This window comes from Pholis gunnellus, assembly GCF_910591455.1.
Source record: "Pholis gunnellus genome assembly, chromosome: 18".
Taxonomy (NCBI): domain Eukaryota; kingdom Metazoa; phylum Chordata; class Actinopteri; order Perciformes; family Pholidae; genus Pholis; species Pholis gunnellus.
In genome coordinates, this window is record NC_136545.1 from 18,102,172 (window position 1) to 18,115,313 (window position 13,142).

The following is a 13,142-nucleotide window of genomic DNA, read 5'->3' on the forward strand; positions in this document are numbered from 1 at the left end:
TTAAGGTTTTTGCTAAATCAGTTAATATAACTACAGGTTATGAAATGATTTAAGATCAGAGGAAAATCTCAATGTATGACCATGGCTTAGGCTCAGAAAACATGACTGAATTATGCAACAACCTTCTGATCCCTGAAGCTGTACTTTACCTCACAAATGTGGCGTGGGAAAGTATGGTGAACCTCCAAAAAACTGCCCAGTGAACCAACCGGTAACAGTGACGGTCCTGTATATCGCTCATGTTCAAGCTGTGCTCATTATATTTATGATGGGGGGGGAAAAAGTGTTGCCATAGAAGAATCACCTGAAGTGTATCAACTCTCTGATTCGTTCATTCAAAGGACCACATTGTATATAAGTATATGTGTAATAACAAATCTAGACTAATCGCATCTACATGGCTATTTCTACAGGTGCACTATCAACAAGAGACTCTTATAAAAAGAAAAAATGTTTCGGAAACATGCTTGGAGTTTTCCCACTGCTGTTTTTTTCCCCTCTAATCAAAGAATAACTACATCTGTTGTCCTCGACAAAGACAAAGGGCTATTGTAGACTATTGTGGCGAACTAAATTCCAGCAACATGCGCCTTGTCGCTGCTCACCTGAAATGCGTTAAGTCTTGGGGCTCTGACAGCTGGACTACATCCAGGGATTAATGTGATGCACTAATTTAACACCGTCGCCCCATGGGGTCTGGGCTCTGGGCTCTGGGCTCTGGGCTCTGGGGTCTGGGCTCTTATGTAACGGGCCTGGGTCAGTGTGCTTGAAGACGTGTTGCCAGACGGATCAGCAGGGTGTTACATTCAAGTTACAAGAATGTAGTGACTACAACCTGATATACTGTGGTAGTCACGTGTGTTACTAGCTGTCTAACGGCTTGACATTGGAATTACTAATCACACTCATAACTCACATTGTGACACATCCAATAACCAGTCTACGCCCTGCTAGCGGCTCCACCGCCAGGCTGCGCTCAGGCACCGTGGTGCTTTGGGCTAAATGGTTACGTCAGCGTGAATATGTTCAGCAGGTGTAATCTTTACCATCTCAGTTTTGAGTGTAGGTATGTACTCGACACAAAGTACAGCTGAGGCTGCTGGGACCGTCATTAGTTTTGCAGAGTTTCGGTCGTAAACCAAAGTATTGGACAAGGTACGTTTTTGAAGTGATGATGACATTTAGATCAGTCAGGAGATCAGCAAAGTCATTCAAATGAATTCAAAGGCAAACATGAATGTTTGTACCAAAGTTCATGGCCAATCCATCCAATAGTTGTCAATATATTTCTCTAAAAACAACATGGTAAATGTATTTATTTATTTAGGAGAAGTCAGAGGTTCAATCTTTAGGATGCATTGTCTGGGAACCATGGAAATTGAGCACAAAGTCAACTAGATGTTGAGCTGTTTCGGTGGCCAAATGAAGACCTCATTAAAGGCATCATTAAAGTAAAAAGGCTTCATCCTCTGGAGACCATAGTTGTTGAGAGATCTCAGTCTGGGCCAACGTGGCCAGCGTGACTAAAAATGCAATGCAATCATGCTTTGACTGTTTGACTCTTATGTTCATGGACGTCAGATAATTCTCAGTACCGGCCTTTTTTAGTCAAAATAATATGAATATTGATAGTTTTGATTAAAAGAAAAATCCTTTTTTCTTCCCCACATATCTCGGACAGGACGGAGAGGTGCTCAAGCAGATTGAGAGGGAGGTGCGGATGCGGGAGGGGGCCAGTAAGCTCCTGGCAGCTTGTTCCAGGAGAGAGCAGGCCCTGGAGGCCTCCAAGAGCCTGCTCACCTGCAATGCCCGCATCCTGGCCTTTCTCAGCCAACTACAGAAGATGAGGAAAGCTCAAATCCTACAGCGAGTGGGACGCAGGTCAGATGGAGTGCAATGATGTATTATATATATATATATATGTGGATAAATAGCATCAGTGAAGAGGCATACAAGACTCGGAAGCGTTTGTGGACATTTTCATGCCTCCTACCCGCCACTAGAGGTCAGACAAGTTCACTTTTTCAAACCTTGGAGACCCTAAATTCCAAAACAACCCTTAGTTTAGATGTGTGTATTTACCCGATTAATGAATTGTTAATGTGGACGTAGCATTACACATATGCACACTGACTTTACAAGCACACGCTATGCATGTAACAGTAGGTGGACACTTAAGATTTGAATCAAATGCAATACGATACAATAGAATACAAATGTTATCTATGTTCAGGTTTGTTGAGATTGCATAACCGACGTGTTGACTCTGTCATTTGTGCTGTGTTTTTACTGGCACAGGTGCTACTGAACATACGGTACTGTGCAGCATGTATGTACGGTATGTGTGAATCGTTAAAAACTCATGATCTATTATTTTCACCGCAGGCATTCTGACGATGTTTTGCCATGTTTGGGAAAAATATCCCTTTCAGGTGGGTGTTGACGAATCATCTTGCCACAATTTTTCTTTTTTTTTTAAATAAAAGAATACTTCTTTATAATATTCACTCTGCAGACCTGCGAATCCCACTGATGTGGAAAGACTCCGAGTACTTCAAAAACAAAGGAGGTGAGTCACAATGCTGTTGTCAAGGGAACTGATTGCACAAATGTGAATGAATAAAGCTTCGTTTGTCTCACCATAATGCCAGACATCATTTTTATAAACGTTTCTAAAAGTGCACTGGAAAAAGACCTGCATGAATGTACGAATCATTAGAGGAGATAAATATGTAGCAAGACCTTTAGAATCAGTTGCTTTTGCTTGCAGAGCTACAGCGCTGTGCTGTGTTCTGCCTGCTTCAGTGTGGCACAGACATACATGAAAGTGATCTGGTGATGGTGGACAGGACTCTAACTGACATTTGTTTTGAAGGCACGACCATATTGTAAGTCTCTTGTTTTGACAGTTTTTTAAAAATTTTTTAAGAGGTTCAGTTTTTGTCCAATCCCACTAAAGAGACACTTTTTGTTTGTCTTTGTATAAATGTGTACAAGCAGCAACGAGGTAGGTCCAGGGTTTCAGCTCCGCGTTGAGCTGTACAGCAGTTGTGCGGTGGAGGACTTCTCCCCGGGGGCTCTAGGACCCAGGAGAGTGAGCTGTCTGGGGGCCACAGTGGGATGCTCTTCAGGGAAAAAGATCCGAGCTGCGTTTGAGTCTGCAGCCGTTTGTGGATCCAGTGGAGGAAATGCAGCACCTGCAAGTGTGTCGCCTCCTTTATCCCCAGACCCGTCAGCACTGTGAGGATGACAAGTCTCCCTGAAAGGCCCACTATAGGGACATATTGTGTAACTGAGTGTCACTTTGATTTTGCGCAATGCTTTCTGTCTGCAGGGGGCCTAAGTACAACCTGCTGGCTCACACAACACTGAGAATCGAACACGTCCAGGAAGGTTTCAAGACGCATGATTTGTCTCTAGCAGCAACAGGCGAGTTACAGATCCTCTCTTCTACTTGTTTTCCTCTCCTTCTTTTTGTCTCCTCCTCTTTTCCTGAAAATGAATCCCTAATCTATTTATTTTTCCAGAGGATAATCCATTCTGGGTGCCTCTGTACGGCAATATGTGCTGCCGCCTCGTAGCTCAGCCTCTGTGCATGAATCATCCAATCATAAGTGGCCAGCTCGAGGTTAAGGTGACTTTATTTTCATATATTATGCTGCCTTGTGATTTAAAAAAATATATAATATATCCACTTTAGTAATCACTGCATCAAATTATTCTCTGCTCTCTTTCAGCTTGGAGAGGACCTTAATTGCTGTGAAAATGTCTTCGGCGTCCTCAGGGGCCAAAGTGTTTTCTGCTACCAGAATCAAGAAGACCTGGAGTCTGAGGACAAGCCGTTACTAGTAATCCCCATTAAAAAGGTTTGTTCTAAATGAGCACATTATGAATAAAAAGATGGATTCATTTACACTATTGCCCATGTTGATTACAATAGCATGCCAAGGCTTACAGAGGGCACTGAACAAGAGGAAACCTGTAATGGTGACTATTTAAATATTGTTAACTTTTAACTTTGTAAGTCGTGGAAAGTATTCAAGTACATTTACTGAAGTATTTTACTACTATTTCTACAATCTTAAGGTACTTCAACTTTACTTGGGTGTTTTCATGTTATGCTACTTTGTACTTCTACTCTATTCCATCACATTTATCTGTTACAAGGTACAGGTTTTACATCACAACACTGGAAAGGCTTAGAAAGTACGACACATTGTATTATTTCTCCTTTTTGGCTTGTGTCCCTGTATAAATGTTTTATATGTTTTTCAACTTGGTAGCAGTGGTGAAGAAGAGGCCCTAAAAAAATGATTTCCTGTTGCAGTAACCCAGATTTACCTTGTGACCTCTTGGAAGTATTTCTTTTTTTTTACTTCTAAAAAGTACAATAGTCCGTATTGTAGGGTCATATTCAAATGTACTCTGATGCTATAGGCTTCTATCAGACGGCAGTTAAAGCTGTTGAATTACTTTGTCAATAGACAAGTTAGCTATTAGTATGCCGTTGGCAGATTGTCGAATTAAAAACACCTTTTATACTTCGCCAAGTGCATAAAAGAAAATTCCAACCAGATTATCAGATGATGACAGTTATGAGGAGTTATTATTTATTTTGAATTATAACGAGTGTGTTTTGTTTTCCTCTGTCAGGATACCGTTGTGTGCGTGCCAGAGAGAGATCGGGTCCTTTGCCAGAGTATATATATCAGCACACAGCGTCAAGGAGAGGATGTAACCTACACGCTAACCACGAAAGCACCCGAAGACACGCAGCGCTGGACCGAGGCCATCAGCCAACACGTCTCTAACATGAGTGAGGCCTTGATAAACAAAACTGAACTGTAGCTATCCTGAGCTCCAAGCAAAAGGTGTGAATTTAGGCCACCGGCCAAGAAATAAGTGTTTGCTGAAGCTTCACTATTTATTAAAATGTGCTTTGCCACGCCCTGCCTGCCTGGAACAACATGTGCACTGAAGAGAATCAACATGTTTTTAATATTAGAGAGCACTCAAAGTTTACACGGCATAGTCCTCTACATTTCTTCTTATTAATAGTATTATCATAGGGAAGTTGCAATGTGATATTTTTCTGGATCGGCATTTAAATACACACCCAAGGTACACCACAGCAGTCATTCACCCCAAATCACTTCAGTCCTTCCCGCGGGGCTTTGTGAGGTTGTGGCTGGTGGACCTCAGACCCTCTCGGGAGGTCTGGGTGCACGTGTCCCAGCAAAACAAATGTACATTTTAAAGGTAAATGAATCAATCTTTGTGCTCTTGTAATCACTTTAGTGCTCTGGCAGCGGTGGAATGTAATTTAGTACATTTAGGCCCCTCAAGTACTGTACTGAAGTACAATTTTGAGGTACTTGTACCTAACTTGAGAAACTCCATTTTATGTAACTTTATACTTCTAGTCTTCCAGCTACTTTGCAGATTCAGGTTCTTAATAGAACATATAAATCAACTACTAAAGTACGATGTATTATTAAGTAATATATAGCCTAGTTATTAAGTATATAAACTAGTAAAGATTAGCTCCACCTTTACCAGTCGCCACATTAAAGTAATGAACACTTAAATACAATAATAATATAATATACATGAATAATATAGCTTGTATGAAATGGACCATTCTGCATAATGAGTAGCTTACTTGTACTTTTGGCACTTCAAAGTTCCCTTGAAGAACTTGTGACTGGTTATGAGTCCGTCTCGATTTCATACTGAGGCTAGATTAGAAATGACAAGAAATGACAAGCATACAGACCGAAGACAATCTGAAAAGACCAGCTTGCACAACAAAGTGCTGTTGTAGCCATTTGCTAACAACAGCAAACAAAACAAAAACTGTTTTTGAACTCTCATCAGGAGGAACGCAAACAGCAGCAACAAAACTAGTAACTAGGTCAATAATATGGCCGACATCTTAACTTCAATAATTTGACGTCAGGGGAACCCCTGTGCATCAACTTTGACTGTGTTTGAGCACCAAGCATCATTGGAGGAAACCGAGTCCGGCTCCTCTCGGCCCACCAGAGTCCTGGACTCTGTAAAACCAGGTCTCTCTAAAGATGTGGGCACAACAGTCACGGACCTCCCGGTGCTGGGTTAGCCTGAATTCTGCTTTCGTAGCCCTCCACCTGCACCGGAATACCTTAAAGTTCTCTGTGATGACTTTTTCAGAGTGAAACACTAACTTTTAAATGTTACCAGTGATATGTTGTCTTTACGGAAGGAATGACAACAACAATCTGACCCCATTCCACTGCGATGGACACCAGGCAGCCCACGTGAATGTCAGTGATGAACAAAACTCCACCTGACTGCAGTCGCGACTCAAACTCTGCCAAGTGTCTTCACTTCGGAATGGTTAGAGGGGATCTTTATCAGGCTGGGTGTTTATTTTACTGACAACCTGCTGATACCTGCCAGACGGCATTCTTTCATGGCATGTTTGTGGCATCGGTGGATGAGGCATGTCATTTTATGAATGTGTCACAAAGAAAACATTTGTCTGCTGGCTGACAGAGTCAGTAATGTTTACTTGTCAATACTTCCTCATCTTTTGAATATGACCAAAAAGTCATTACAGAGTTTGGTGACATACTGGTGTGGTATGAACTTAGTGACGTTTCTATTGTCCATTAGTTAATTAGTATTAATGTCTATCTATTAGGCTGGCGCCAGCTACAAGCTTCCAGACGTGTGATCTTCTGAAGTATGATTGTAAATGTACGATACATATTTAAAGTTAAGATTAAAGGGAGTGGTGGTTTTCCAATTTTGATTATGGTGACACCCGAACATAATAATAATGTTCTAGCCAGATGGATGGTATTGAGACGTTACAAAGTCTTCCAGTTTTGAGTCATGCAGTGGATGAGTTGTATTTTTTTTATTCCATGTACATTCAAGCAGTATCTTGCCTCCAAGCACCTCCATGAGACCATGGAGCAGTTGTTTCTTTTATTTTAAGTTTTTCTGAACTTAATGTTTCTGATTCAACATTCACCAAATTTGGCAGAGCAGCAAATTGTGTAAAAAAAGTGACCGATTACTACCTCAGAAGTCAACAAAAATGTTCTATCATGTCGGTGTCGTAAAGGGCAGCTTTACATATTGGCTAATAATTCCCATTGTCTTATAGCTGTTCTGTGTGTAACTGAGTCCCTGGCTGGCTTCCCATCCAACATCGGCTACAGCGTGTTTGAATCACCTGATTCATGAGGGATTGGCAGACATACCAAAGAGTAGTCTAACACCTGCAAGGCTCTGGTGTTTTTTTGGCAACTTGGGGGAAAGTTAAAACAAGCTGTAAACAAAAACAGTGACCTATTATCACCTCTATAGTGAATGTGGCAAATATGTCGGCAACCCATTCTTTCTTTGTCCGTGAATCTTTACGTTGTGGAAGACATTAACATTTACTTCACGTCTTCACAGACACAGAAAAAAGTTCACATTTCTCCAAGTCTCAGAGTGTCTGAACCAAGAGCTCCTGTACCTACTTCTTTATGCCTCCGTGTGTTCCAGAGTATTATGATATGGAATAAATCTTCTTTAATAAGGAAGTGTTTGCAGGGAGCAATTATAAAATCTTTTTCATTTCCTCTTGTTGCAGAGAGAACAGGCTTGAGAATGTGTCTGTCAAAGTAATTAGTGAATGTGTGATGTGACCTACATACACAGAATTTACAAATAAACAGGAAACAAAATCAAAGGTCTGTTTGTTCGTCAGCAATCTTTTGTTTACTGCTCGACTGCCTCGCAATATATCATTTCACTTTGAAATCATTTGTACATCCCGAATGCAAACTGTTTTAGTACAGCGACCTTCCTCAGGCGTTCACAAATAACATGTGTGGGAACTAAACTATCCGCTATTCTCCTGCTGCAAAGATCACTTCTCTTGTTTGACTGCAAACTCCTCCTTAATTTGAATTTAATTTCAGTTAAAGGGGTTATTTCTGGGGTGTATGGGAGCTTTGGTTTGTCCTCATCATCCTTGATATGAGATTACCTTTTGATATTTACAGCTGTGTGCTTGCAGCACATATTCAAAATTGACTCAAAGACACCAGCACAGCACATAAAGACAATTATGAGAATTAGTTCCTCAATATGTATTGAGAGAGTTGCCTGGTGTGTGGTATGACAGCTATGACATTGTATCTATAGCCTCGTGTATTCTTTCTATTGAGACGCTGCCAAGTCGGTAATTTGATTTCACAGAATAATTCATTGCCGCGAGACATAAGCTGTTGTTGAAGTAACTGACAAAAGCTTTAACCCGTATCATGCTTTGAAAATCCCTGCATATGTATATCTGTTGCAGGCCAGTGGAAGCAGTGTTGTGATCGACTCATGAAGATTGAAACGCAGAGCTCCAAGAAAGTCATTCCAGTGAAGCAGGGATCGCTATACCATGAAATAGGTAGTGTGACAACAACAGACGCGCTGCAATTCCACTCCTTCGTTTGTTTTCATTCATTATTTTAATGTATTCAAATCTATTAGCGGACTCTGGAATCTTTCATTGTAATTCCAATATTCCCATTACTTTAAATACTGGGAAATATCTGTCTGTTAAGCTGCTAAATGCTCCACTATGTTCACCAGGTAGTCACTGACTCTGTCTGTCTGCTGTTTGTCGCTGGGCAGGTCGTATACTGTGGATTTGTGGAGTTGCTCGCTCTCGCCAAAAGCTAAACTGATGAAAGCAGTGAGAGTGAACCGAAATAGCAAAGTAGCCGGCGTTAACACAAACACAATGATGTGAAATACATTAGTTCCTTCGAGCTGGGAATTGCAGAATTGCCTGATTGTGATCTGTCACAGGGAGCAGTGACTTTCACATACAAGCAGTCATGTGATCCTTTGTTCATGGCAAGTTTGATTAGTGTGACAATTCATTTCCCTATCACGTGGAAAAGAAAAAAAACTAATGGCTGCCTCGAACAGCGGGGAAAATGTGCCACGCCTTGAAGCTAATAAGCTAAAACGTGCACTCTGTACATATCCATACATGGATCAGATTGCCATGGCCTACTTTCACAGCCAAATCTGTCTCTCCGTGTCAACAATAAATAGACACATGGAATGCAATGCCTTATTTGCACACCTTGTGCCCTCTTCTGCAGAAAGTTGGAGAGACGCCAGGCCTTAAAGCAGACAAACGGGTTTGAGTAAATAGCGAGATCCAAAAGATAGAAAATGCCCAAAACAAAGACCTGGCACGATGAGCCAGACACTCGGGAGTGAATAGGGCATTGTTGCCACCAACTGCTGACAAAAACATTAGTCATGTAGATCGGGGAAATTACTGCTATGCTCCATGATAGCAACCAACGTAGGTAAATGTTGATTTCTTTTTTAAGAATTCCAATTATTAAGACAGGCTGTAAGAAAGAAAGAAAACTCTGATAAGAAGTGTCCCTTCATCAACCACAAACGTTTCCAGTCAAAAAGAGAGGTGTTTAAAACATTTGACCTATAGTTTTATATCTTTAAAATGGAAAATGTACTTTTTTTTCTTCCTCGTCTCTTTCAGTAACACCTTCCTCTCCCGGAGAGGGTCTCGTGGTGCCGGATTTATCCGTTGAGATCCGCACTTTGCTCTCTTCCTACTACAAGGAAAGGTAGGCTCTCCTGCCACAGCAGACGCTCCCTCTTGCCGTTCACATTTCTACCTTTGGCATTTGGTCAGTTTGTTCACTGATGGAAAACGGCAATAACAGACAATGACGTAGGGCACGAGCTGTTCTTTCATGCGACCTATGAGGTCAGCAATGACATGACTAAACATCACCGCCAAGCAAGATAAATAACTCTTTGACTCAACACACATAATGGCTCTTTCATACAATGTGGGGCTATGCCATCAAACACTCACTGCTTTCCAGACAATTTGACTTGTAAGAATGGCAAACCCTCAAAAGTTACAAATGTAAGTCTGCACTTAACGCACCTGGGTGTGGGGCGCCACAGATGGTATTGTGGTGGCTTGTGTGCAGAGATTGGTCAAGATGTCCAGGAGAAGTGGTTAAACAGGAGCTGCTGATAGCTGATGTCTGCTAAGTAACAAGCTAAGAAGATGACAAATATGTCACACCGCCGGCTTTGTGTAACCTTGAATGCCTTGAGTGTGTGTGAGTGTGTTTACAGTGGTCTGGAATGTTTGTTTTCCTTCAGTATTCTAGTAATGAGTGAGGCCTCTCTGTATTGTTTTTGCAGTTGTTAAGACACCATTTAGATGGTGGTAAGATTGCCTGGCCTGTTGATGGAGACGAATTGCAAAACTGTCACTGGTTTGCATGTAGAGTTTGACATAATCATGGATCTCGCATCCTTGAATCTTAAAAAAATATTTGCAACTAGTGATGAATTATTAATCAAGCCTTGAAATGTACCCTGCAGAGATAATATACAACTGTTGTGTTCATTTTTTACAAAGCAAGTACAAGTATTAAGTTGTTTATGATCAGTTTTGAGATTACAAGCAGCCTAATCACGTTACATGAAGCTATTAATAAACCGTGGTGTAAAAACGCTACTTGACTGGGCGCTGTGCTGTTGTGAATCAACTTGATTGGTCAAATGATTAAGGAAACACTCTAAAACAAATGTAAAAGGTGAGATACACTTCCTCCTGCCTAGAAGGCAAGGCAGCTCACCGGTACATACTGATGACCTTGTCGAAGTGATCAGACAAAAGAAATACTGGTAAGAGTACAGCATCCTCATACCAACCAATGCCTAGATGAGAGATTGACAACCTCAGAGCTCAAACTGTGGTTTTAACAGATATGCATCATTTCAACTGTCATAACTGACGATGTGTTGTGTACTTGTCTGTGCAGACTGGAATGTTAATTTGGGCGTGTGTGTGTGTGTGTGTGTGTGTGACCTGTGAGAAACACATTCCCATTTTGATATACCTGCTTTGCTTGTATTACAGACTGGAACTGATAAAGTATCATTTTATTTTTGTTTTAACATTGTACTGCAGTTGTCTGTGTTTCTCTTGTTCTACAGTTATTGATGAGCCTTCCACAGTCGCAGCGGAGGAGCGAGACGCCGTTCTGATATCATTCGTTTTGCGGTCAAGGAAACGGACTTGGGCATGAAAAATGGTGCTATTTCAAAATCTGCAGGGAACAAACTTACTGTTTGTATCAGATATTTTTCATTCTTCTGTTTTACCCAACCAGCCATATTAAAAAAAAAAAGTCTGAAATACCAACCCAAAACTGACTGTATGGTCTTTTTAAATGCAGTGCCATCGTTCAGCAATGTTGTAGTAGTTTGTTAATGTAAAGAGAGACCAGTACACGTACTAAGTAGTCTCCTGAAAATGATTCTGTTGACCCGTAATCAGCTCTGAACAAAAGAATCTGAGATGATTGAACAGTCATGCGGAGACAAGCACTAAGCACATCAATCATGAAGACTATGTTTTCAATTATGATCAATTAAACTGTTGTCTTCTGTAATAAAAAGGCTTGCGTATTGAAACTCCAGAAGCTGTTTGGCATGCTTGCACCTCTCAGCTGAGTCATGCACCCTTCTCACGCCTCATGGAAGCCTGACACACAGATACGGTTCTGGTTCAGTCCAATAGTTCAGTAAATCGGGGGTTTTCCATATTGACTGATTACAAAAAAGCAAATCAATAAATTAAGTCCTATATGCTACAATTTCAGTTTTCGACATAAAAAATGCAGAAAAGTTGAAAGGGTGTGAACACTTTCAAAATACACTGTGATTTCAGTCGCGCTTCATTTTACCCTACAGAATCCAATACATGTATTTTGCGTTTATTTAACATAGTTTCACTGTCTTACAGGGTCATTTGTGGTTCAAAACTGTTCTACGGTCAGTTGTCTTAAAATGACTAAAGTGCTGCGGAGATGTTCAGAGAATTATTCCCAGTGCGAGTAATAGTATTTTTTAACTTGAGCCGGTAAGTCTGGTGTCTAAGGATGTTAAGAATTGTTCTCAGACTGTAACCTCAAGTTTTTAAGTGCATGAATTCCAATGGAATGCTACGCCGCCAATGGCTATTCTCCTTTTTACTTGACAATATTTGCGCCGTGCGAGCTCCGTGTTGCTAAATGCCTTAAGGGCTTTGTGGGAATAAATCAAGGCATGATGCATGAACTAAAAAGCTCTTGGCAAAGTGTAACTCAGTGTTCCTTGTTTTGATAACCAAGTAGCCCCCCCCCCCCCCCCCCCCCCCTCAATGAGGCCTCAGAGGTAAGCAATAACCTGCTGTGAACCAACAATATCAAATACTTGCCTGAGCAGGTTCACACGGTTTTTTTTCTAGCTCTTTGATACCTCAGTGATATATTTAAAGCGATAAAGAGCAGGTAAACAGGGGAGATACAAAAAAACACAACTAGCAAAGTGGAATAAGCTTGTAAAGTTGTGACTAGTTCAACATGGCTCCCCTTGTTAACATTCAAATCAAATGCTTTTTTTCAGGGCAAATAAGTGCTCATAGTTTTAACAGGACTCTCGTGATGAGAAAGTTGCACGCAATAATCATTGTCTATAGATACAATGAAGGGAGTGTCTGTTTCCACACCTGAAGATGCCACATATTACGTATTGAATTAAAAATAATAATATAGCAATAACAATAACACAATAGGCTGCACATACATGCGTAACAAACTAACAAAGAAAGCGGAGTAAGGCACAATTGAGGTGTCCTCTATTGACGTCACTGTTCATCTGTTTTTTTTTACTCTTACTATAAATGTTTGTTAATGAAACGGTTATAAAGACCAAAGTTAACAATTTTAAGATTTGAATATAAAAGCTTAGAAGCAAAGTGTATCCCTGTTTGTTAAACAAGGAGAGAAGAGAACATTTGAAGGCTCTCCTCCCACAGAAAATAAATTATTGATGCGCACAGGAAGCAACGTGTTGTTTGTTTGTTTACCGGACAATGAAGGAGCGCATAACTTTTACATATTTAATGACGCAGGCGGCCAAACCTCCTCCTAAAAAAAGCTTGAGACTACACAAGGTGTAATTAATCTTTTCTATGAAGTCACATGTGCAGTAATTAATGACGTTTGCACTTAATACGCCTCTTCCATATTATGTAACTGTGAAAGGGGAAA

General features: G+C 40.7%; 1 protein-coding gene across 1 annotated transcript; it reads left to right on the forward strand.

Moving 5' to 3' along the window:
- Positions 1 to 1,684: 1,684 nt before the first annotated feature.
- LOC306710667 (rhotekin-like) lies at positions 1,685 to 11,164 on the forward strand. The gene is made up of 12 exons (XM_079179309.1): positions 1,685 to 1,881; positions 2,386 to 2,432; positions 2,516 to 2,569; positions 2,771 to 2,888; positions 3,001 to 3,240; positions 3,335 to 3,429; positions 3,528 to 3,634; positions 3,738 to 3,866; positions 4,654 to 4,816; positions 8,345 to 8,443; positions 9,560 to 9,647; positions 11,044 to 11,164. The coding sequence occupies exons 1-12, from the start codon at positions 1,721 to 1,723 to the stop codon at positions 11,048 to 11,050; spliced, it is 1,308 nt and encodes a 435-aa protein (XP_079035435.1). The 5' UTR covers positions 1,685 to 1,720; the 3' UTR covers positions 11,051 to 11,164.
- Positions 11,165 to 13,142: the final 1,978 nt, after the last annotated feature.

Excerpts from the sequence above, each read along its gene's own strand:
- LOC306710667 (XM_079179309.1), top strand. The coding sequence starts at position 1,721 with ATGCGGGAGGGGGCCAGTAAGCTCCTGGCAGCTTGTTCCAGGAGAGAG. Across the intron at positions 2,570-2,770 it reads GTACTTCAAAAACAAAGGAG|AGCTACAGCGCTGTGCTGTG; the intron begins GTGAGTCACAAT and ends TTTTGCTTGCAG. Across the intron at positions 2,889-3,000 it reads TTTGAAGGCACGACCATATT|CAACGAGGTAGGTCCAGGGT; the intron begins GTAAGTCTCTTG and ends GTGTACAAGCAG.